General features: G+C 39.4%; 1 protein-coding gene across 1 annotated transcript in view; it reads right to left on the minus strand.

The window, feature by feature from the left end:
* Positions 1-23,136, minus strand: part of ABLIM2 (actin binding LIM protein family member 2) — a 130,663-nt gene that overhangs the window by 88,583 nt on the left and 18,944 nt on the right. Inside the window, exons 3-9 of the mRNA XM_020805785.3 lie at positions 21,601-21,784; positions 17,952-18,061; positions 11,233-11,359; positions 9,241-9,334; positions 5,784-5,871; positions 4,402-4,460; positions 2,308-2,391 (exon numbers count right to left, since the gene is read on the minus strand). Coding sequence (XP_020661444.3) covers positions 2,308-2,391; positions 4,402-4,460; positions 5,784-5,871; positions 9,241-9,334; positions 11,233-11,359; positions 17,952-18,061; positions 21,601-21,784 — 746 coding nt within the window. The remainder of the gene's footprint in view (positions 1-2,307; positions 2,392-4,401; positions 4,461-5,783; positions 5,872-9,240; positions 9,335-11,232; positions 11,360-17,951; positions 18,062-21,600; positions 21,785-23,136) is intronic.

A 23,136-nucleotide genomic window follows, 5' to 3' on the forward strand; every position in this document is an offset into this window, starting at 1 on the left:
TTTTTTTAAAAAAACAGTAATATTCACAACACACTTTTGCTACTAAAGATGTAAAAAAGTGTCATGTAATCAACTCTCTCTCAATAATGGACAAATTTAGTTTTATTTCCCTCTTAAGCTATGTCAGCTAAAGACTTGAGCTGCAGTGTGCCTACCTTCGGATTTGATTACTTGACAAACTCCATGTCTCACCTTTTTGCTGTTCCATACCGTGTGGAGGGACACAAAAGGGGGTGAACCCAGTTACAAATTTGCCATCAACAGCGATTATGTTTTCCAGTGTCTGGAGGAGGCAATGAGCATTTTCCCCTTGGATTCCCAGTGTAATGGTTTGAAGACAAGTCCACTCCTGAAGACAGCCAGAGATCTGAAGGCAATGCCTCCTGCACTCAGTCTTAGGATCCTAGGAGCAAACGGTGCTCATTGAAACACTGAGGAGCACTGTCCATGTCCAACAGGACTTTGGAATCCATTTTGATGACAGGAAGAACAGTTGTGAAAGGCCAAAGCTTAGAATGCCAGGTTTAAAGGAGTCTCATGATATAGTGATTAAACTGTTGTACTGAAGCCAAAACTCTGCTCATTGTTGTATACCACGTAGTTGGCTCAAAGTTCACTCAGCCTTCCATCCTTCTGAGGTCAATTGAGTACCCAGCTCGTGGGGGAGGGGATGAGTAGCCTGCATAATTAAACTGTCAATTGCCCAAAGTGGTTTAAGCACTATGGGGCAGTATATATGCAGCATACTTTGCTTTTTTAAAAAGATTAATTTGTCAGTACTAAACACCAGCAATGGGCCAAATGATTTGCTGTTTTTGTTATGAAAGAAAAACCTTTAACTCACTGAATTAGCAGTGTTAACTTGCTTCTTTCCATTTTGAAACTGCCACAGTGGTAGCTTTACTTTCCCCCCTCACCATCATCTTCTTTACAACTTCATTTTTAAAAATGTTCTTCTGCTAGAGGTGGGCACAAACCACCAGTTTAGCAGTCTGTACCAGTTTGCCCTTTGGCCAAACAGGTGTTTGGTGCTTCCCAACCCCACCTCCTCTGGCAGGTGGCCCACTCAGCGGCAGCACCTGGAAGACGTGGGGCAGGGAAGCAGGGGGCACAGCCTCTGAGTGGGCGCCTGATGGAGTAGACATGGCTGGGAAATGCTGGACACCTGTTTGTCCAAAGGATGAACTGACATGAGCTACTGAATTGGTGGTTAGGGCCCATCTTTATTTGCTAGTCTCTCACTGGAGGTGGCAAATGGGATAGATTTCCAACAAGCTATAGAAGGTTGATATTCTCCTTGAGAAACGGTCATGAATTTCACACCCATTCATCTGACCTGCTGGTACTGCACAGGTAGGATCCATCCATCAGCAGGTCGGATCCACCAATAACACTATATTGATTTATGGGAAAAAGGTGCCATTTTCCTTCCCTCTTGTTTTGTTTTATCTTGCTTCCACAAAGAAGACCCATGATGAAATAATAAGGTATCGACAATATGAACTATTTGCTTCAGAGTACTAGACCTTCATGTATTCACTCAGGTGAAATACACTTAGTGAGCACCAAACAGTTTCAATTACTCTCAGAGGAAGATGATTTTCTACATGCCCTTTCAGTCTGACTTCAGGCTAGGAACTGGAACGGAGGCTACTTTTGTGGTCATTTGTGTCAGCAGATGGACAGGGAAAAACCAATTCTTCATCCTATGTTTTCTTTACTTCCCAGCAACTTTTGATAGCACATAGCAATGGATTCAGCAGATAATGTGGAAGTACTGGTGATCTGATAATTTGGTCCTTTCCCTGTGTTTATTTAGGAACATACTAACAGGTGCTCTTATTCATTGCCAAGATACTTGATTTTCTGTCAACAGTAGACTTTCAATGTGTATATAAAGTTACTTGTGAGCATTGTGCAGAGGTAGAGTGTGGTGCAATTATTGTTCTGATGATATCCTACTCATATTCTCTTTTTCCACAAATGCAGGACACTGTACAGACATCTGGCGACTGAGAAAAGTTGGATAAGAGCAATCAAACAAGGCCAGCCTAGTAAAACAGAAATGATTATGTTCATGGGCTACGGTGTTGTGGATCATCCCTGGAACACTCAGATTCTTATACAGATAATAACTGCAATATGGTTTCTTACCTTTGATTTTATTTATTTAATTTCAATCCCTTCTTCCTCCCTGTGCAGAGACTCAAGACAGCTTACAAATGATTTAAAACACGAAACTCACTGTTTTCTGTCTACTTTCAATTCTCTTCACTTATTTTTTAAGTAGAAACTGTGAATGCTTACATAAATTACACGATTTGGGGAACCTGAAGTATTTGAAGCAGGTACTGAAATTATGCTCTCAGATGATGTTCTAGTTTCCTGCAACTTAAAAAAAAACAGAAAATGAATTTTGTTATGTACTGTGTTATTAAAAGGATGCTTCTCAAAACCACCTGCACATACTGAACTCAGAACAGGACTGCATTCCTAAACCCATGCCATTTCCTAAGCAATTATGCCATAACAACCAGGATATGGTTTCAGAATTGTTATTTCTCATATACTGCTATTTCTCGTATCACAATACTAGCATGTGAACTCTTACTTCTTGAGTCAATGGACTGGCATAGATCCCTGATATATCCTCCACATTGGTTTCATTTGTGGGGAAGTAAAACCAACGTGGAGGATATATCAGAGATCTCCTACCAACCCTCCTTAGACTGAAGAAGCTACTTGGATGAGTAGTGAAACGTTTCAGCCTAACAGTTGCCATGACTCAACTTCCAGATAACCTCACCTGAATGACTGAGAATCTTCACAGATACTCTCTGTAGGCTCTTCATTCTGCTAATTTTTTCCTTCCTCCCAATCCACTGTGAGTCTATGGCAATGTTTGGTAATCATTTCATGCATTTGGGCTATTTATGTATTACAACAAATTTGTAATAAGTATTTAATAAGCATTTTTTTTTAAATTTCTGGAAACAAAAATATATAGTCACTGTCCTCTGTTACTTTGGACATAAAGTAAGGGCAATCACACCTGACCAAAAAATAAAACACCCAGTTATACTGATTTGGCTGTTTTTAAGATTGTTTCATAATTTTCTGTTCACTTGAGGCATGGGCAACATTGATCATTTGCCCTGGCAATTGGTTTATTTCCCCCCACCGGGAGAGTTATTTTAAACTGCATTGATGATAAATCATTCAATTCCTTATCAGCAAGTGTGAATGTTGCTGTCAATTTACTTCCTTTGTAAGGGGTCAGATTTCTGGATGCTTTGGCCACTTCACAGCCACTGCACTGGCATCCTTAAAAAGGTTACTAGCAACCTATGGTGCTACTGCCACAAAACAAACAAACAAAACCATACATTGCTCAGAAGGAGACAGCCTCCCACCACCGAAAGAGGACTTGAGATTTCCTGCTTTGAATTCTAAAGAAGCGAGCATTGCATTTTTTTAACTCTACTCTTCACAATACTTTGCAAGTGTTTCAAAACCTGATTCCTCCTCCCAATAGTGTTCAAAGGGGAAAAAATAAATTAAAGCCATGAATTGAGAGGGACAGTCATGCAGGTAAAGTGTATAAAGGAGGGAAGGGGAAAGGGGAGGGAGGAGGGGAGAGAAGGCAGGGTTTCATTGATAGATCAGCTTTGGTAATTTTTTAAAAAAGGCCTAAGGGGGGCTGATTGCCCCAAGAAGCAGTAGAGAAAATGAACTGATACAAAATTAAAGAGCAGCATAGCCTTCCATAACTGTTCAAATAGAAAGAAATGAATCAATACAGTTAAAAACATTGTCAACGCTCCTGCTGAATACATATACCACATGACCGCTGGGGGGAAAATGTACCAGTAAAACAGAGGTATGAATCAGCATAACTGGAGTTCCTTTCTCATGTGTGATTGAGTCCTAACTTGAACTCTGTAAGAAAGTTTTTGTTTTTTATTGGTTAAGGAACTTTATATTTGTAATTTGACGTTGACAGTAATGTAAAAAAAGGACTCTTTTCTCTATCACAGGAGAAGTATTACTACTAAGTAGTGAAGCGGATAACAAAAGGTGAAGGCTCATTTATTTCCAAATCACAATTTCCTCAAAAAACATAGTTAAAACAATATTCTTTAAAACACCATTTGAAAAGACTTCACTCATCACTGCAAAACAGGAATATTTCATAAGTGAGCACTTTAAATATATGTTTTCTCCATTTTCTCAGTGGAAAAAATTGAAAAAATGCTCAATACACACTCCCCATCTTCAAAATTCTTCTGGGCTGTCACTTCTCTATTTTTAACACATGAAATTACAAAAGCTAAATACAGTCTAATGGTCTAGATAACTTAGAAATAAAAATGCACTAAATTTTCAATGAGGAGAATTTACCTTGCTCTTTTCTTCAGCTTTGGCTGCTTGTCTACAAGCTGGATGCCAAATGGAGGTCCCTGAAAAGTAGAGTTGCCATTCTAATTAATATTTATCTTTGTGATTGCTTTTATTAGCATAATTTCAGGAGCAGCCAGTCTTCAAATGCTAGTGGGATGTCATCATAGAACAAGCAAAGCACCCTGCCAATAATAACAGAGAGCTGACTTGTTCGCCTTGCATGCAATGTAACAATTGATCGTGCACACTGTGCACATGTGCTCAGGACAGCTCCTAACCTTGCCTCCCTCTCCAAGAGCTCATGAGCTCGTAAACTGTTCCCAGTGGGGTAGGACAGAAACAGGAACAGCCATACTCGTCCACCTCTGATTGCCGTTATAGATGGCCGTATTTTTCACCTCAGATGACCCCTACTAGGACAGCAATCATTGTTGGCAAGGGCACTGAGCTGCTGGCATGCTGGAGCCAATTCATTCCTTAAGCTTTACTTATATCACCTGTCTTGTGCCTGTGTAAATAAAACAAATGGTTGCAGCACATCTGCTTATATTCTGCCTCTCCCTGTCAGAACTTGCGACAGAGCAGAAGTGGCAGCAGAATGGTTCCTGAATTCTGACCTGCTGTGGCTCAAGATAAATAGGCTTTATATGAACTTAATCATGAACAGAATCATGAATTTAGGATACTAATGTAAGCTAAGATACATTCTAAGAGAGAACTGGAAGATGATTGGACAGGAAGGAGGTGAAGTCATGCCTACAAGTATCTGTCAACCCAACAAACGGGAACGGGAGAGATCAACAAAATTGCTATTTCTCATAGATTAAACAGACTATTAGGGTGATGGGTTGCCCTAACTAACTAACCCCTATTATATACCTGTAGTTTCTTGAGTCTTCCATGCATAGCATACTTCTCAATCGCCAACATTATCTATGTGTGTATGTGTGTGTGTGCACGTGCGCACACACACACACACAAAAGCACATTTCTTCTGTGCACTGTTTTACTGGAATCGAATGAGGCCTAGATAAATCAGTATGCCAAATCAAATGTTATATTCTAATTGTTTCTGCAAGCCCAAGTGCAAAATAATAGTTATCACAACTAAGAACTCAATGGCTGCTCAGTCAGCACAAAGCAATAGAACCTTCCCCTGCAAAACCTTACATTCACACACATATATTGTGATTTTGAAAAAAAAATTAATTCCATTGATTGTTTTTATCCTGTCCTTCCTAGTCAATTATCCAAAGAAAGGTAAAGCTAAGTTTATCATATGAAAACCCTAATGGAACCAGATCTATTTATGATTGACCAACTGATTTTTCTCTTCATAAAATTGTTCTGTAGTGCCAGTAATTCAAATATTTCCACATTACCTTGAAGATACATTTCTTCTCCTTCAGCAAACATCTGACTGCACTTGACACAACGTGCACAGGTTGGATGGTAGTGTTTTTCTCCTGCCTGTTGGGGAACAAAAATGAATGAAGATGATGGTTGTCAATAGACTGCATGAAAATTCAGTCTGCTTGTAGCTCAATTCTAAGTGTATCTACTCAGACATAAAAGCCACTGAATTAAATTGGCTTTATTCCAGATATGTGGATTTAGGATTGTAATCTCATTCTGCAGATGAGTCAAATAGGAGAGAGAGTCAAATAGTAGATAGTTCTACTTTATAGAACTATTACTGTGGAAGCTAAGAAAATAACAGCATTCAAGTCATTTGAAATTGTTAATTGATCACCCAATGTCCTTTAATAATATGTTTTACATGAATACAGTCTGAAAAGGATTGAACATTCTTGTCTATTGAGAGAAGGACACAATATGGAACACTTATGGATCAACAGGTAATTTCCAGCAGGTTGTATGGAGTTCTTGCAAATAATGTTGGATTTGATGGAATTTAGTCTAATCTAACAAGCCACTTCATACCTTCTTCAATAATATGCATGTTCAGAATCAATGAACAGAACTCAGTTTTCCCCCATTTGTTCAGAGATAATTTGAATATTTTGTTTTGTAAACATAAGTCATATTCACAGAAGAATCTAGAAAAATGAAAAATGAAATAAAAAGGAAGGATAAAGTCTGACTATCCTTATTCTCAGAAGACTCAGAGCTCAAGATCCAAGGCAGTTTTTGCAAAAGCATTTTAACAGAAATAATTGGCATACACTACAGTGGTGCCTCGACTTACGAACTTAATCCGTTCCAGAATGGTGTTCGTAAGTCGAAATGTTCATAAGTCGAATCAGCATTTCCCATAGGAATGCACTGAAAACCAATTAATCCATTCTGGCTGTTTTTTGTTCTTATGTAGAGGCACCGTTTGTAAGTCGAACATTAGTTCCCACAGGAACTAATGCAAAAGCGGTTAATCCGTCCTCTACCACTAGGGGAAATTTTTTTTCTTCTTTTAACCTAAGATTACCTAAAGTTTAAAAAAGGTCAGGAAAGGAGGGAATGATCACGTTTAAAACAAAACACCTTTAAAACCAAGCAGCTTTAAACCAAGCCAAGCACCTTTTAAACCAATTTTTACATTTTAAAATTACATTACCAGGCAGTCCAAAGTCCATTTCCCACATTTTTGTGGGTTTTTTGTAAGTTGAAGCTCCGTTCGCAAGTCGAAGCAAAATTTTGTGAACAGAGCTGTTCGTAAGTAGAATTGTTCATACGTAGGGGCGTTTGTAAGTCGAGGCACCACTGTACTAAAATCATGAATGACAATCAGCTTCACATTAAATGGTCCTGGGAATAATCCCAAGTACAAAGGCAGACTGGGGTCATTATTCTTCTGAGATCTGAACTGCCAGTTTAAAAGAATGACCTTAGCATGCAGCCCTGGTGCTTGTAATGCTTTGGATCAATGATTCTCAATCTTCAGTCCTCCAGATGTTTTGAACACCAAAATCCCCGGCCACTGGCCATGTTGGATGAGATTCTGGGAACTGGTCATCAAGAGAACCAAAGGTTGAGAATCACTGCTTTAGATTATTTAATTGAGAACATATGAACATAAGAGCATAAGAAGAGCCCTGCTGGATCAGACGAAGGTCCCATCTAGTCCAGTTTCCTGTATCCCACAGTGGCCCCATCAGATGCCTCTGGGAGCGCAAGAGACAACTAGATACCTGCCTCCTGACACCCCTCCCCTTCATTCTATGGCTGGAGATTGTACACCCCCATTATGGCTTGTAACTTGCGACAGACTTTTCCTCAGGAAATTTGTCCAATCCCCTTTTAAAGGCATCTAGGCCAGATGCCATCACCACATTCCTTGGCAAGGAGTTCCACAGACTAACAACACATTGGGTCAAGAAATATTTTCTTTTGTCTGTTCTCACTCTCCCAACACTCCATTTGAGTTTATGTCCCCTGGTTCTGGTATTGTGTGAGAGGGTAAAGAGCTTCCCTCTATCCACTTTACCTATTCCCTGCATAACTTTATATGTCTCAATCAGGTCCCCCCTCAGGCCCCTATTCTCTAGACTAAAGAGCCCCAAATGCTGTAGCCTTTCCTCATAAGGGAGGTGCTCCAGCCCAGTCATCATTTTAGTCGCTCTCTTCTGCATCTTTTCCAGTTCCACAATGTCTTTTTTGAGGTGCAGCAACCAGAACTGTGCGCGATACTCCAGGTGTGGCCTTTACCAACATTTTGCATAATGGCATTATAATGATGGCTATTTTATTTTTAATGATACCTAACATGGAATTGGCCTTCTTCACTGTTGCCGCACGCTGGGTTGACACTTTCATCAAGCTGTCCACCAGCACACCAAGATTCTTTCTTGATTCATCACGGACAGCTCAGAACCCATTAGCTGATAACTAAAATTTTGATTTTTTGCCCCAATGTGCAGTACTTTACATTTTTCTATACTGAGACACTATTGTATTTATTTTATTTTATTTTATTTTATTTTATTTTATTTTATTTTATTTTATTTTATTTTATTTATTTATTTATTTATTTATTTATTTATTTATTTATTTATTTATTTATTTATTTATTTATTTATTTATACATACCCCGCCTATCTGGTCTACTAACTATAATGTTGCAATGCCCACTCTGCAGTTTTTATTTCTTTCTTTGTTTGTTTCTGCCATTTTTCTCCTAAAGGATCCAATGAGGCTTACAGTATTAAAAGAAACAAAGTTAAAAGTTAAACCAATAAATTATTACAATATTGAAAAAGAATTAAACATATATTTTAAAACTTATAAATAAAAGCAATATTAAAAGCATAAGTATTTTACAAAATAACAAAATACAACAATCTCGTCTCAAAATCCCCTTGTTAACCAATCATTTAAAGGAAAGCATGCTAAAAGGAAAGGTCTTTGTCTGCTTGTGGAAGAACAGTGTGGGAAGGAATTCCAGAGTGGGGGAGCAACAGCAGAGAAGGCCTTCTCCTGTGTCCCCACCAAATGCACCTGTGATGGTGGTGAAACAAAGAGAAAGGCCTCTCCTGATAATCTAAATAAGGGGAGAGATAGTCTTTTAGATAGCTTGTATCTGAGCCATTTAGGGGATTATAAATTAAAATTTAAGAATAGAAAGCTATCATCCAAGTTCCAAACCCTTTCCTTGGGTTAGGCAACCTGAGAAAGAAAAGCTATATACCAAAAGCTCTACAAACATGATATATGCATTTTTCAAAAAGATGTCCCCTCACCATAGAGAAAGGCAGAGAAGTGGGTGGTCAGTCTGAAGTCCTACTATGCAAAGTTAATGAAAATACAGAACTGAACAGAAAAGACAGTATTGATGGGGAAAGTGAGGGGGAATACACATCCATTGGGAGCACACAATTGTTTTACCTCCAGTACTCTTCCTGTGATATACTTTTCACAGTTATCACATTGGATTCCAAATTTAGCATGATAGTCCATTTCACAGTATGGAACACCATCTCTGAAAATAAAAAAAAGCACTACCATTGATTCAAGCGCAGCTCTCAAAACAAACTGAACAGTTGGAGAAATGTAAACTGTTGGAGAACTCGAAGGGTTAGCTGTGCAGTCATAACAAAATAAAATCCAAATGCAGAAATTGGTGATACCTTTATAGACCACACAAAATCATTATACAATACTTCTGTGTTGACTTTCTTTTTGTTGTTGCTGTTGTTTAGTCGTTTAGTCATGTCCAACTCTTTTAGTTCCCCACAAAAGATAATATAGAGAGGAAATCAAATAACATATTCCACATTATTTTATTAATCACTATCACCAGAGACTACGAGACAAAGTAACCCCAAAATATATTTATATGACATGACAGTTTTGTTATATACACAACATAAGAAAACAAGAAGAACCCTGCTACTTCAGACCAAAGGCCCATAAAATTCACAATTCTTTTGATAGTAGCTAACCAGATGCCTATGAAGCAAGGTATGAAGGCAACAGGACCCATGGATTTATCCAATCCCCTTTTAAAGCGTTTAAGGTAGCAGCCATCATGACATGACGTGATGGTCTATCCCATAATCTGACTAATAACTGTGGAATTACTTCATTTTACATGCCCTGGATTTCCCACCAGTCAACTTCACTGGATTATTCTGGGTTCTAGTACTATGAGAGAGAAAACAAAGCCTATTCACATCTCCATCGTGTTCTCCCACTTCCTGCCCTCTTTCTAAACTGGAACTACTGCTTTAGAAGGGAGATGTTCCAGCTCCAGAATGATTTTGATTGGGAGTTTTCTGCATCTCTTTTAGCTTTACACTTATTATTTTTGAGATATACAGTAGTAGTCATAACAGTACACAGCATACCATGCACCAGATATTTTTTTAAAGGTAGTATGACCATTGCAATTTTATTATCAACTCCTTTTCCAATGACTCCCAATGTGGAATTTGCTTTTTTCATAGCAGCCATAATCTAGGATAGCTATCTACAAATATCTGAAGAGCTCCTGGTATAGAACAGTTATGTCCTCTGGTATTCTCAGGTGGAGACTGGAAACTGGAAAGAATAAAGCTGTTACTAAATAGCAGGAGAAACATCAAAACTAGAGCTGTTCTGCAGTGGAACAAATTGCCTTGAGGTGGAGTAGGTTCTTCTTCTTCACTGATGACACCTAGGCAGAGGAACAACAGTCACCTGACAGGGATGCTAGAGTTGCATTCTACACTGCAACTGATACATTGAGCAGTGGTGAGTTCAGCTACATGACCTCTAAGATCCCTCCTAGTTCTGTGTTCCTTATGTTGACACTGAGGCAGTTAACCCACTAGGAAAAGTTTTACTAAGGCAGGTTTTGATGCAGTAATCCAATGAGCCTCGGTGATACAAATTAGGTCAGCTTCTTCATCCAGGACTATGCCCTGAAATAAAGCTCTTTTATTAATAACTGACCTGGCATTAGCCACCACCAGCTGTGAGTGGGTGTGAAACTATCCTAACACTGTGATCTTGGAATCTCCTCTCTATTCAAGCAAATGATAAGGAACTCAGCCTATGGAGGAAGGTAACGCCACTGTTTACACAAATCTTGGGAATGGGATATTCCCAAGATGCAGGAAGGCCTGAGAGGAAGGACATGTTGTGGAAAGTACAGGATACCAGGGCAGATAATATGATGTGATTTTTCTCCTTATGCTTGAATTAGAGTTACCAGCACTTTTCATTAAACAACATTTTAAAAATCTAAAAATCAAACCTCTAGCAGCTGACATTTCTCAGATTTAATTGTTTCATTTGATCTCCACATCTCACATCACAACATGCAAACAGAACATAGTTTGATAACACAGTGCGGAAAAGTGCCACGAGAGCCACTTAATTGCCTTTCCAACTTACTTGCTGATATATTCAGCATTCAGAAGTTTGCCACATATCTTGCACTTGAAACAGGTCAAATGCCAGTGTTTGTCCAACGCTACCAAAGACTGACCATTTTTTATTTCAGAACCACAGTTCCCACAATCTGTTAAAAAAAGAAATTGGGAAAGGACTTTTTAAGGCACGTACTTCACGCATCATTTATGAGACTACAAAAAAGTAAATACAGTTCAATCTCCAAACTTTGTTCATGTGTTCTGAGCATACAGCCATGACTAGGTCTGGGAATATAAGAAGAACAAATGTGCAATTTTCAATCTTGCTGTAGACTTTTAACTAGGAAAATAAGGAGTAAATGCCACATCCACAAATTTTAATTCCTTTTATCTGCATTTTATCAGCAGAACACAAGGGTTTCAATTAGACTATTGCCTTTAATTAAGGCAAACAAAAATAACATAATATCAATCAAGGGTTCTTAAGTTATAACCAAGTGAAAAATCCTACATGGATTCCCCCAGTCTGCTACTTGGGTCAGCTATGCTATTGTTATCTTGTATACTGCATCCTTCACTCTCGAGAGACGATGGTAACATGCTCTGTATGGAGGACTTGGAACAGCGTCTAGTGTGGCTGAGAAGGCCAATTCAAGAGTGACAATCCCTGATATTTGAAGCTATTCACAGCTTGATAGCCTATTCTATTACTAACAAATCACCTGTTCTGATAAAAAAAATCACTTTGTCCATTATCTGTATTCCTGCCTGGCCACGTGGCCATGTATAAACATGGCAGTCATACAGTCTTACTCTTATGTCTGAGTGAACATGAAGTGAATTCAATCAATGAATATGGCAGTCAGTCTTTCAGATGCCACAATGTCTCTCTCTCTCTCTCTCTCTCTCTCTCTCTCTCTCTCTCTCTCTCTGGTATGGTAAAATTGAAGACTGGATTTTAATGAGCTCTCTTTTCTCACTATGCAATATGATTTAAAAAAAAACTTGCTATAGGATTTCAGAGAGTAGAGAGAGACAAACATCCACCTCAAAATTTGGATGTGAAAATGGTAAGCAACAAAAAACAAGAAGTGGGGCAGAGGGAAGCAAACCAAAACAAGATACATGCTTTGTCCTTCGTCAGTTATACTTTCAGCAGATCAACTGAAATCAGTGGGATGGACATTATTAAGAACAACTTAACTCTCGTAGTTAATGAGTTTATTCTGAATGTGACCAAAAGTGCAATCAGACAATAATAAAGGATGGTATCCAATCGCACTGGAAAGGTTCATTTTGCTGAGAGTAATCTCCCTTTAAAACTGCCGTCTGTTGATGGAGGAATCACTCCAGCTTGGCTCCTAAAAAGAGTGGTCCTGCTGCTGGACCAAGAAGGTCCAGCCTGGGCACAGATCAGGCTAATTCATCAGCTCATGAACATTATGTGATTGCCAGGAAACAGCATGCACCAGACCATGCCACAAGTGGTCAAAATGCAAGCTATTTGCCTGTCTGACTCTACCTTTTGTCCCCACTCAACCCACGGCCATATTACAATGTACTCCTCTAACATACCACTTCATCCATTCTCACACAATGTATGAGTGGAGCTGAGGAGAAAAACCGACTCTTGTGGCACAGCGGTTACACTCCAATACTGTAGTCAGGACTCTCTCTGCTCATGACCTGAGTTTGATCCCAGTGGGTTCAGGTACCTGGCTCAAAGTTGACTCAGGCATCCATCCTTCCAAGGTCCATAAACTGAGTACCCAACTTGCTGGGGGCGGAGGGTGGCAATGTGCACCTCACTTAATTAATCTGTTAAACTACCCAGACAATGCTTTATGCACTATGGGGCGATATATAAGCAACACACTTTTCTTTGTTTTTTACTCTATTTCTCCTTCCTGCACTCAACACACACAACATACATCCATCCATCCAATCTCTCACACAGTTTGTGAATGGATAGATGAGCTGTGTGGTGTATTTTGATATATGAAGATCTACATATATCCACACCCTCCCTTTTTCCATTCACACAGAGGAGAGCAGGACAGGGATAACTTTGCAGATAAAGGCTGATTTTTGCTGCACCATGGCTCACCTTCCTTGGTGCTCACATAAGAAGCGCATGTGATCACAAGAATACAGGAAGCTGCATTATACCAAGCACGATTAGGGTCCCATTAGCAGTGAAACACTGACTAGGTGTTGCTTTCAGAGGTTCCAGACAGAACATTCTTCACAGATGTACCAGAACATACAGCACAGAAACTCCATGAAGATGGGGCTTCCTACATGTAGGGCATGAGTTATGACTCTCCACTAAGTGTACAGAGTACCAAGCAGAAGGAAGGGGAAGATGACAGCCAATTTGTTTATTTTTCCTGTTGTATCGTGGGTAATTTTCATCTGGAGGGAGGAGGGAAGAGGTAAACCCTTCCTCCCATGACCTCTGGTGCTCAAATGATTAGTAGGGAACAGGCTGAACAACAACAAAACAACCTGACACCTTCTCCCCATTGCACGAGGAACAGCACCAGTCACATTAGGTCCCTAAGCCACCCCTCCTGGCTAAAGCGAGTGATTCGGGTAGATCTAGGAAGGAGAAGATGTTCTGCTAGATACGTATTAAGGTCCTAAACCATTTAGAGCTTTATGTGTCATCATTAATACTTTGAAATCAATGCGGAAATGAATGGGCAGCCAATGCAAGGCAGCCAGAGTGGGGAAGATATATTGATGTTTTCTCACCCCAGTGAGAAGTCTGGCCGCTGCATTCTGCATCATTTGAAGCTTCCGCATCAATCTCAAAGGTAGCCTCACATAGAATGCATTACAGTAGTCCAGATTCAAGACTACAAGTGCATGGACCAGAGTAGTGAGCACGCCAACATCAAGATAGAAACGCAGCTGGGCAATCAGCCATAGATGGAAGTAGGCAGTGCGGACCACTGATGCTACCTGGGTTTCCATGGTGAGCACCGGATCCAGATGGACCCCAAAGCTGCAAACCTCACTCTTTGCGGTGAGAGTCACCTCCCCCAAAAGAAAGGGAGTTTCCCAGACCACCGATGGCGGGGCCACCCACCCCCAGGACCTCTGTCTTCTCCAGGTTCAGCCTCAGTCCATTCACCTGCATCCATTGCAAGCAAGGAAGCAAGCAAAATAAGTTTATTGCATGGCACACAGGCCATTGCAACATACACCGGATAAAACAATATAAAATGGTATAAACAATATAATATACTCCATTAAAATATAATATAATAAAATATTAAAAGCCATTTAGAATCAGGTTGATTTCTATTACAGCACAAAATTGTGACATCTAAGGAGAAGAGAAAGACAGATGGAAAATATTAACCAATGGCAGCAGCAAGCACCTATTGCGGGGGAATAACCCCAAAGATGTAGTTACTTAAGTATTGACTTAATTGGTAGAGGTGGGGAATACAGATTTCATTTTTATCAATGTAGAGATAAAGTGTGCCATTTGGAAAGTGACAGATTTGTATCTGTCCAAAAGTAGAACCTTGAGTTTTTCTTGTTCAGAATTCCTAGAGTGTTTTTGTAAAATAGGGTTAAGGAGTCTTTCGCGATAGGTGTCTAATAGTGGACAATAGAGCACTACATGTGCCAAATTCTCCACTGATTTTTTATCACAAAGCAAACTCTTGTGATATAGAATTTGTGTATAGCGTATAACAAACTGGCTAGTGGTGACATATCAAAACGTGCCCAAGTAAAAGCTTTTCTATAATCAGAACTCATTCTATCAGAAAAATAAGATGGAAGATTCAAAGGCAAGGATAGAATGTTCTTATATAAAGGGGCCATTTTTAGGGTGCCTAACAGACCTAACTCCATTTGAACCCAGTGGCTGGACAATCTCTGTTTCAGTAAATGTTTTGCAGTGGGTAGGTCAAGGTGTCTCACATACTCTTCAAAGAATCCAAGTTTAGCAACTAGCTGCAATGCAAAAAGTTTCCATGGTCCAAAATTCATCTTCTCCTATGATGGTATTAAAAATTCTGACTGAGTGATGAACAGAATTTTCAACCAGTAATTAATTATTAACTTGTACTAATTCTAGGTAATTTTCAACCAGTAATTAATTATTAACTTGTACCAGTTCTAGTCTAAGAAATGCTGAAGGGGTTGAAGGGGGGGCTGCCAGAAGTAATTGAGCAAATTTATTTTGGATTACTTCTAAGGAGGTTAGGTTTCCAATTCCCCATATTTCAGCACCATACAGGATCTGGGGAAGTAGCTTGATTTTATAAATTTCACGGATGGGTGGGACCAAATGCCCTCCTTTTGTTCTATAGAATCTAAGTATACCAAACATCATTTTTCAAATTTCTGCTTGCAAAGTCAATCTGGGCAACCCAGGAACCAGACTGGTGGAACATCGTGCCCAAATATTTATAATGAGTTACCTGTTCTAATAAAAACACTCAGTGAGGGAGTATTTTTATTAGAACAGGTAACTGTGCTAATAAAAACACAATTGACCATTTATGAGCCTGAGGTCTTCTATTGAAAACCATAATTGCATCCATTGCAATATGGCCTCCAGACAGCGCTGAAGGGACGAAATGGCATCCATTGTTGTTGGGGGAAAGGAGATGTAGAGCTGAGTGTCATCAGCCTACTGATGACATGAAGCCCCTCACCCCCTGTTGACCTGACCCATTGGCCTCATGTAGATATTAAACAGCACTGGGGAGATAATCAAGCCCTACGGAACCCCACAATTGAGACTCCACAGAGCCGATACACTCTGCCCAAGCTGTACTCTCTGAGGACAGTCCTCCAAGATGGATCAAAACCAGACAGGTACCAGACCACCAAAGCTCAGAGAGCCTCCCCAGGAGGGGAGTATCGATCGTTGACAGTATCGATGATGGCTGAGATATTGAGAAGGACCAACAGAGACATTTTGTCCCTGTCAGCCTCTCTCAGCAGGTCATCAAACAGGGTGACCAATGCCATTTCCATATTGTGGCGTGGCCTGAAGCCTGACTGAAATAGATCCAAGTCATTGGTTTCATCCAAAAGGGCCTGGAGCTAGTCAGGCACCACCCTCTCTACCACTTTGCTGAGGAAAGAAACATGGACGACAGGTCTATAATTGCCAATGTTGTCCGCCGCCAAACCTGGTTTCTTCCTAATGGGCCTAATAAGTGTATCCTCAAGGGCAAGGTCTCCTAGAGAGACCCATTAATTATTGCAGTGGCCTATTCAGTTGTTATAGGCCTGGCTGCTTTGATTAGCCAAGCTGGGAAAGGTGGATGCAAGAGAATGTTTCGGCAAGGAGTCTTGGTGTAAATTCAGAAAAACATCAAAATATGGAAAGAGATTCAGAAAATTATCAAAACCAAAATATTTAGTGGGTCACATAGGTATTTCTTGGAGACAATGCACAGTGAAAAGAGAATTATATACTGCCTAATACAGGCAGTCAAGGTACCCACGTCTTCCAAGGACTATATGAAATTATGCATATCAATGGACAATGGAGAAAATTGTATCCCAAAGTCTGTTAGAGGTTATACGTAACATCTGATCAATGTACAAAAACTTGGGATTTTGATCATGTTCTCAAAATATGCTGGAGAAAATGTATATTGACTGAAAAGCACACAATTGTGGAAAGATTAGGTACACATTGATTGATTAGGTACACACTGAATAGGACAAAAGCTGATCTCACAGCCATAAATACTCAGCTCCCAAACAAACTGCACCAGAGCATAGAGTGCTGTCCTCTGAAGATGCCGGCCACAGAGACTGGCGAAACATTAGGAAGAAGAACCTTCAGAACACAGCCAAAGAGCCCAAAAAACCCACAACAACTATTAGGTACACATTCTTTGCTACTTATGGCAAATGAGTGCAACAGCTGGATCTTATGCACATTAAATATTCAAATGCATAACGTATCAACTTACTACAACTGATAATTTAAAGACAGACTCCTATACGTCAACTGCAGTCTTGTCAAACTCCATATAATGAGTATCGTATCTTTGAAATACAAAATATAGACAAACATGGAATCTCTTGGCTGCAGTGCTGTGTCTCAGCAAAGAATCTTACTGGGGAACCAGTCATTGCCCCTCGTAAGACTCTTGTGCAGATTAAAAAAGAATTGTAATGCCATGCTTGCCAACTAAACTTTTGGGAAAGAAGCAGGACAAGCATCTAATACAATTTTGCACATAACACTTGTTCAGTCGTAGAAGACAAAGATATCCTGCACTAGAGATCAGGCCACTCCCTTGATCTGTCCCCCAGTAACAGCAGTACAGGCAATACTTACAAATATTTAAATCTGATGGAAGTTTGAACTATAAATAGAATTTTAAATATGAGACAACTATGGAATCTTGATTGTTTTATGTCGTATATGAATTTCACATATATGAATCACTGTCAGGCGCCATTAAAATAATCAGAAAACTGCATGACTTCTGCCAAGTATTTACAAATGTTAAATGCCATTATATTTCAGCTATCCAACATCCAGTATCTGATACATCGCCTACTGAAATCTCTCCACTGGTCATCAATTAAACATCAAATATTTAACAGTCAATAATGATTCAAATACACATTCACTGAATGACATCAACTCAAGATTTCAGAGAATTTTAAGGAGAATTTTTTTTATTTATTTTAAACTGGAGGGGAAAGCCCAATCATAATAAAATAGATGAATCTGTAACTTACTTCTGTGGATAGGGAAGCTGCTGTTGCTGCCAGCAGGTGGCAGAGAACATTTCTGACAGACACAATCTTTGCCATTGAAAGTAACACGATCACCAGGAGGAAAAGGTTGCCTGGGGGAAGATAAATGTGTTAGGAAATAGAAATCCTCGCATTATTAGCATAGAATTTATTTTCTTTTTTACTAAGGGGACTAGTTCAATTCTCCGCAAATCTCACCAGGTGCTCAAAAGCTCATCAGTGAAGCAGAAAAACTGAAGAAAGGTACTTAAAATCCTAAGAAAGGGTTTGAGGCATCACAATTAGAATGCAGTAATGTTCAAAATCTTCATTTCAAAATATACAATATGCGTTTAGAGAGGACAGTTTGATATGAAAACCTTCTTCTTCATGTTACAAGAAGCTGGCCAGAATCATATTGGCATTTGTGGAAGATCTCCATAACTTATCATAGCCAATACTGTCTAATTAATGGGGTTCCACAGAGTATCTTGACTACATAATTGAGTGCATGACCAGGTGCATGATTGAGACATGTTCCAGTACCAGCTAATTGGCTTCAATTTTGTATGGTAAGCTGTCCTTCCACAAGCAGGCAAAGACCTTTCTCTTCAGGCAAGCCTTCCCCCAGTGACTGGCTGCCTGAGAGATTTTTAGATTGATTGTTATGCATCACTGCTTTGACTGGGTTTTTAGTACTACACTACTTGTGTTTTCCATTTCTTGTCTTCTCCATTTTCCATTTTCAAAGAGATATTTGTTTGTTCCTTTTTAATATTTATTTGCATATGGTTTCTAGCTATTTGTTTGTTTGTTCAGTCGTTTAGTCGTGTCCGACTCTTCGTGACCCCATAGACCAGAGCACGCCAGGCCCTCCTATCTTCCACCGCCTCCCGGTGTTGTGTCAAATTCATGTTGGTTGCTTCAATGACACTGTCCAACCATCTCATCCTCGGTCGTCCCCTTCTCTTGCCTTCACACTTTCCCAACATCAAAGTCTTTTCCAAGGAGTCTTCTCTTCTCATGAGATGGCCAAAGTACTGGAGCCTCAGCTTCAGGATCTGTCCTTCCAATGAGCACTCGGGGTTGATTTCCTTTAGAATTGATAGGTTTGTTCTCTTTGCAGTCCAGGGAACTCTCAAGAGTCTCCTCCAGCACCACAATTCAAAGGCATCAATTCTTCGGCGGTCAGCTTTCTTTATGGTCCAGCTCTCACTTCCATACAACACTACAGGAAAAACCATAGCTTTGACTATTCGGACTTTTGTTGGCAAGGTGATGTCTCTGCTTTTTAAGATGCTGTCAAGGTTTGTCATTGCTTTCCTCCCAAGAAGCAGGCGTCTTTTAATTTCGGGGCTGCTGTCTCCATCTGCAGTGATTCTAGCTATAATATTGTCTTTTAATTATGTAAGCTGCCTCTTTATACTCATTGTTCTTAGCTTTAAATATTGTCCTGCCTTTCACCACAAGGAGAAAGGCAGGTGAAAAATACTTTAAATAAATAAATAACACATAAATACCAATAGGATTCTGGCCACTGAGGGAGATTTTAGAGATTTCCTATGCTCTGATTAAAGGCAGAACACAGCAGGAGAAAAGAGCAGACTTTGCAAGACTCTGATGACAGTGTGCATAACCTATGTATGAATCTATGAACACAACAGGCAGACTGCACAATAAAATATTAATCTGGGAATATCCCAAGGTTGCCGTCTTCAGCAGACAAACCAGCCTGTAGCAGTCTAAACTAATATAAAAATACATAGGACTGTGTACATCACAGCCAACGTATGTACCCGGCCAACAAATGCAATACACTTTCACACTTCTCTTCCCCCCCCCCATGCGTCAAAGCCATTGCCACTGCTCTGCCTCCTAGCAATTTACCCCAGACACAAACATTCCCTCTGATGAATTCTTTTCTCTCCCTTTACATAATTATAGGTCTCCATTTGTTCTTCCTCCTTCATTCAAGCTATTGTGACTTTCTTAGTAGGTTAATACATCTCCAGATTTAAAGCATTCCAAAGAAAAATAAATAAATAAACAGCTACAGACATTTTATTTTCCCAATACAAATCAATGTGAGGGGCGGAAATTAAAATTTCTGAATTTCAAATGAGATTCAGATATAAATTAGATTGGATCAGGTCCAGATCAGTTCAAATAGATTATACCCAATCTGGGCTTCAAACAAAATCAGGGACCCTTGCACATCCTTACTTTTGATAACTGTAATAAAAGGATTTTTAAAAAATGTTATAAAGTTTACTTTGTTTCCTTTATACTGTGACAATGAAAGCGATGTAACTTACAAAGGAAATTGCTGATAAGATAACTGTTCTCAAGAATGTGGAAAAATGGAGACCATAGGGATGATCTTAGTGGTTGCAACTTAATCTCCAAGATGTTTCATTTTCATTGAAGTAGGCTTATAGGCAACAATTGCCCAAAGCCCCAAAGATCACTCTATTTGTTCCTGCATCTCCACAGACAGATGGGAAAATGAATCTATACTTGGCTTAATGGTGAAGGGCATGACAGAAAGCTGCCTGTTTTTATGCTGTCTGCAGAAGAAGGGCAGGAAGAAAGGGGAGCTTTTTTGTCATTGCTGTTCCCCTACGTGCTTTCTAGGGCACATATCTATCTACGTAGGATCAGGTTTATAGATTTTTCTATCCTGAATGTAAATTTCTTAGGAAAGGGTAGTTGTGTGTTTTTAATGGCTTCTCCTGCTTTCTTGTGGAATTAACAGTTGATGTACCTATACACTCTGCAACAGAGAAAAAACATAATAATTTCTCCTCTCTCACCCTCTGAAAATTCAGAGCACAAACTTTAAAAATGGAAGTGATGATGTACCAGAAAGAAACTGTTTAAACTGTATAAATCTGATTCTCAGCAATTATTTCACCCAGTCCACATCTATTGACATCCACTGAACAACTGTGTACTGTCGTTCATTTCTGTGTACTGTTGACAGGTGGTCTTAGTTACTTCCTAAAGGTCATCATCACCATAATGACTTTGCTAATTTCATGTCTAACTTCCTGTTAGATCAATACGACCGTAGAACCAGTTACCTCAGGAGTTGGTGGATGCTCCAACACTGGAGGCATTCAAGAAAAAACTTAGATAATCACCTGGCATTGTATTCTTGCACTGAGCAGGGGGTTGGACTTGATGGTGTAGGCCCCTTCCAACTTCACTTTTCTATACTATGGGACCAGAAGAATCCCTGGGAAGATCAGGCTGTAGACAGTGTGTATAGGAAACTTCACTGTTCATATGAGCTCTTGATCTTCATTTCTTATGCAGCTATTCTACATATTCCTAGATAAGCATATGATGGGCATGTTCAGAATCCTCTGGACTGTCATGGAATGACATTGTTCCCCCTGACACGCTAGTACAGAAGGCCCCTGCACACAGACAGCCTGCTCTGATGACAGGAAAGCTTCAGAGATGGTTAGAGTCACTGGAGCATGTCAGGGTCATCATAAATTCCCAAACAGTTTCCAAAGCAAAAAATCCAGCAAATGTCAAGATGGCAAATCAGGTGAACGGAAACATTTTGAACTTGAGTGGGCCACTTAGTCCATCTCATTTCAAAGATGGAGATCCAATCCAAAGTTTCACTAAAAGAACTTACTTGCAAATTGCACACACGAAACATTTAGGGTGGTAGGTTTTCCCCAGAGCTGAAACCACTTCTCCTTCAATAAACTGATCACAGCTGAAGCACCGTGTGCCATAGAGTCGTTGATAGTCCGAAGTACAGATATAATCCCCTTCTCTCACAAAAAATCCTCCTTGGGCCAAGTCACATCCACAAGCTGTGGGAAAAAATAAGCCAGAATGTTTAAGAGAAGGAGTTTTACTTCTGATGCTTTAAGTGCTGACAGACTGAGATTTGGTAACTTGTTTTCTGACTATAATTCCTTATATTAATAAAATTTCAGGCTATCATTCCTGATATTAATAAAATGTCATGTGTAAGATGCTCTACAGATGAAGTAGGACAAAAAAGAAGGACAAAGCATTTTAACAAATATTACATTGCTTTCATCAGTGCAAATATCACCTATTATTATCCAACAATAGTTTTGCAAATATTGACTGTTATCACAGTTCATACGTTTTGTATTCCATTTTCCTCCAACATCACTGTTATCATGTATACCTGCCATATCAATGATATGTGAACATATATCTGTACCTCAGCATAACACCTCATACATTTATGGAGTGAGTGTGCTGCTGTTCATGAAAGATTATTCCATAATAAATTTGGAGCCACAAGATGCTCGATTGATTTTCATAGCAGGCTGTAAAAATATTCAACATTTTGTTTTGCTCTATGCTTTCATCATCCACTGGCTATTTTCCCTGTACAGGCCATCTTCTTGTGTAATCCGAAACATTCTCACTCCACAGAATGTTCTTATGCAGCCTCTCTCAAATTACACACAGTAGTTTTTAGCAAACTTATTTATAGACTGACAAGTTGGAGTTGATCTGGTACATACCAATTCATAACAATATTACTAGCTCAGAGGTGGCTTAGGTCTTTCTCTCTTGTGACCACTATAGTTATTTTCAAGCTTACATTTTTTTGATTTGTTTCTGATAATAAACTATCAGATAACCTGACAAACAACTGTACATTTATGTGGTCTTATGTAAGTAGTGTAATACAAAACCTGTGAACTCACACACAAGATCATTGCTCCGTTTCTGTGAAAAGAACATGTCAACATTATTTTTCCTTCTACAGAGGACTATGGTTTTGTATTTTTGGCATCTCCATTACACTCTTAACTCAAGTAGACCACACAACTTTCACACACTAACTCTGAGGAAATACTACGCCTCAATGCTGATCACATCCTGTATTGAGAAATATCTGTACTGAGATTTCCTCTCAATCATCTTTACAATAATGATTCCCTTTCCTCTGAATCAATGAATAAACATTATGTAAATACTGAATAAAATGTCAGATTCAACACATGCTTAACATCTGCTATCAGGTTTCTATAAAAAGCATGCTCCTATATACCAGCCTATAGTGCTTAAGCACTTTCTGGGTGGTTTACAATTGTGGGCTACACAATGCTGCCCCCAGCAACCCGAGTACTCAGTTTATCTAACTTGAAAGTATGGAAGGCTGAGTCAACCTCAAGCT

Source organism: Pogona vitticeps, chromosome 5 (assembly GCF_051106095.1).
Source record: "Pogona vitticeps strain Pit_001003342236 chromosome 5, PviZW2.1, whole genome shotgun sequence".
Classification (NCBI taxonomy): domain Eukaryota; kingdom Metazoa; phylum Chordata; class Lepidosauria; order Squamata; family Agamidae; genus Pogona; species Pogona vitticeps.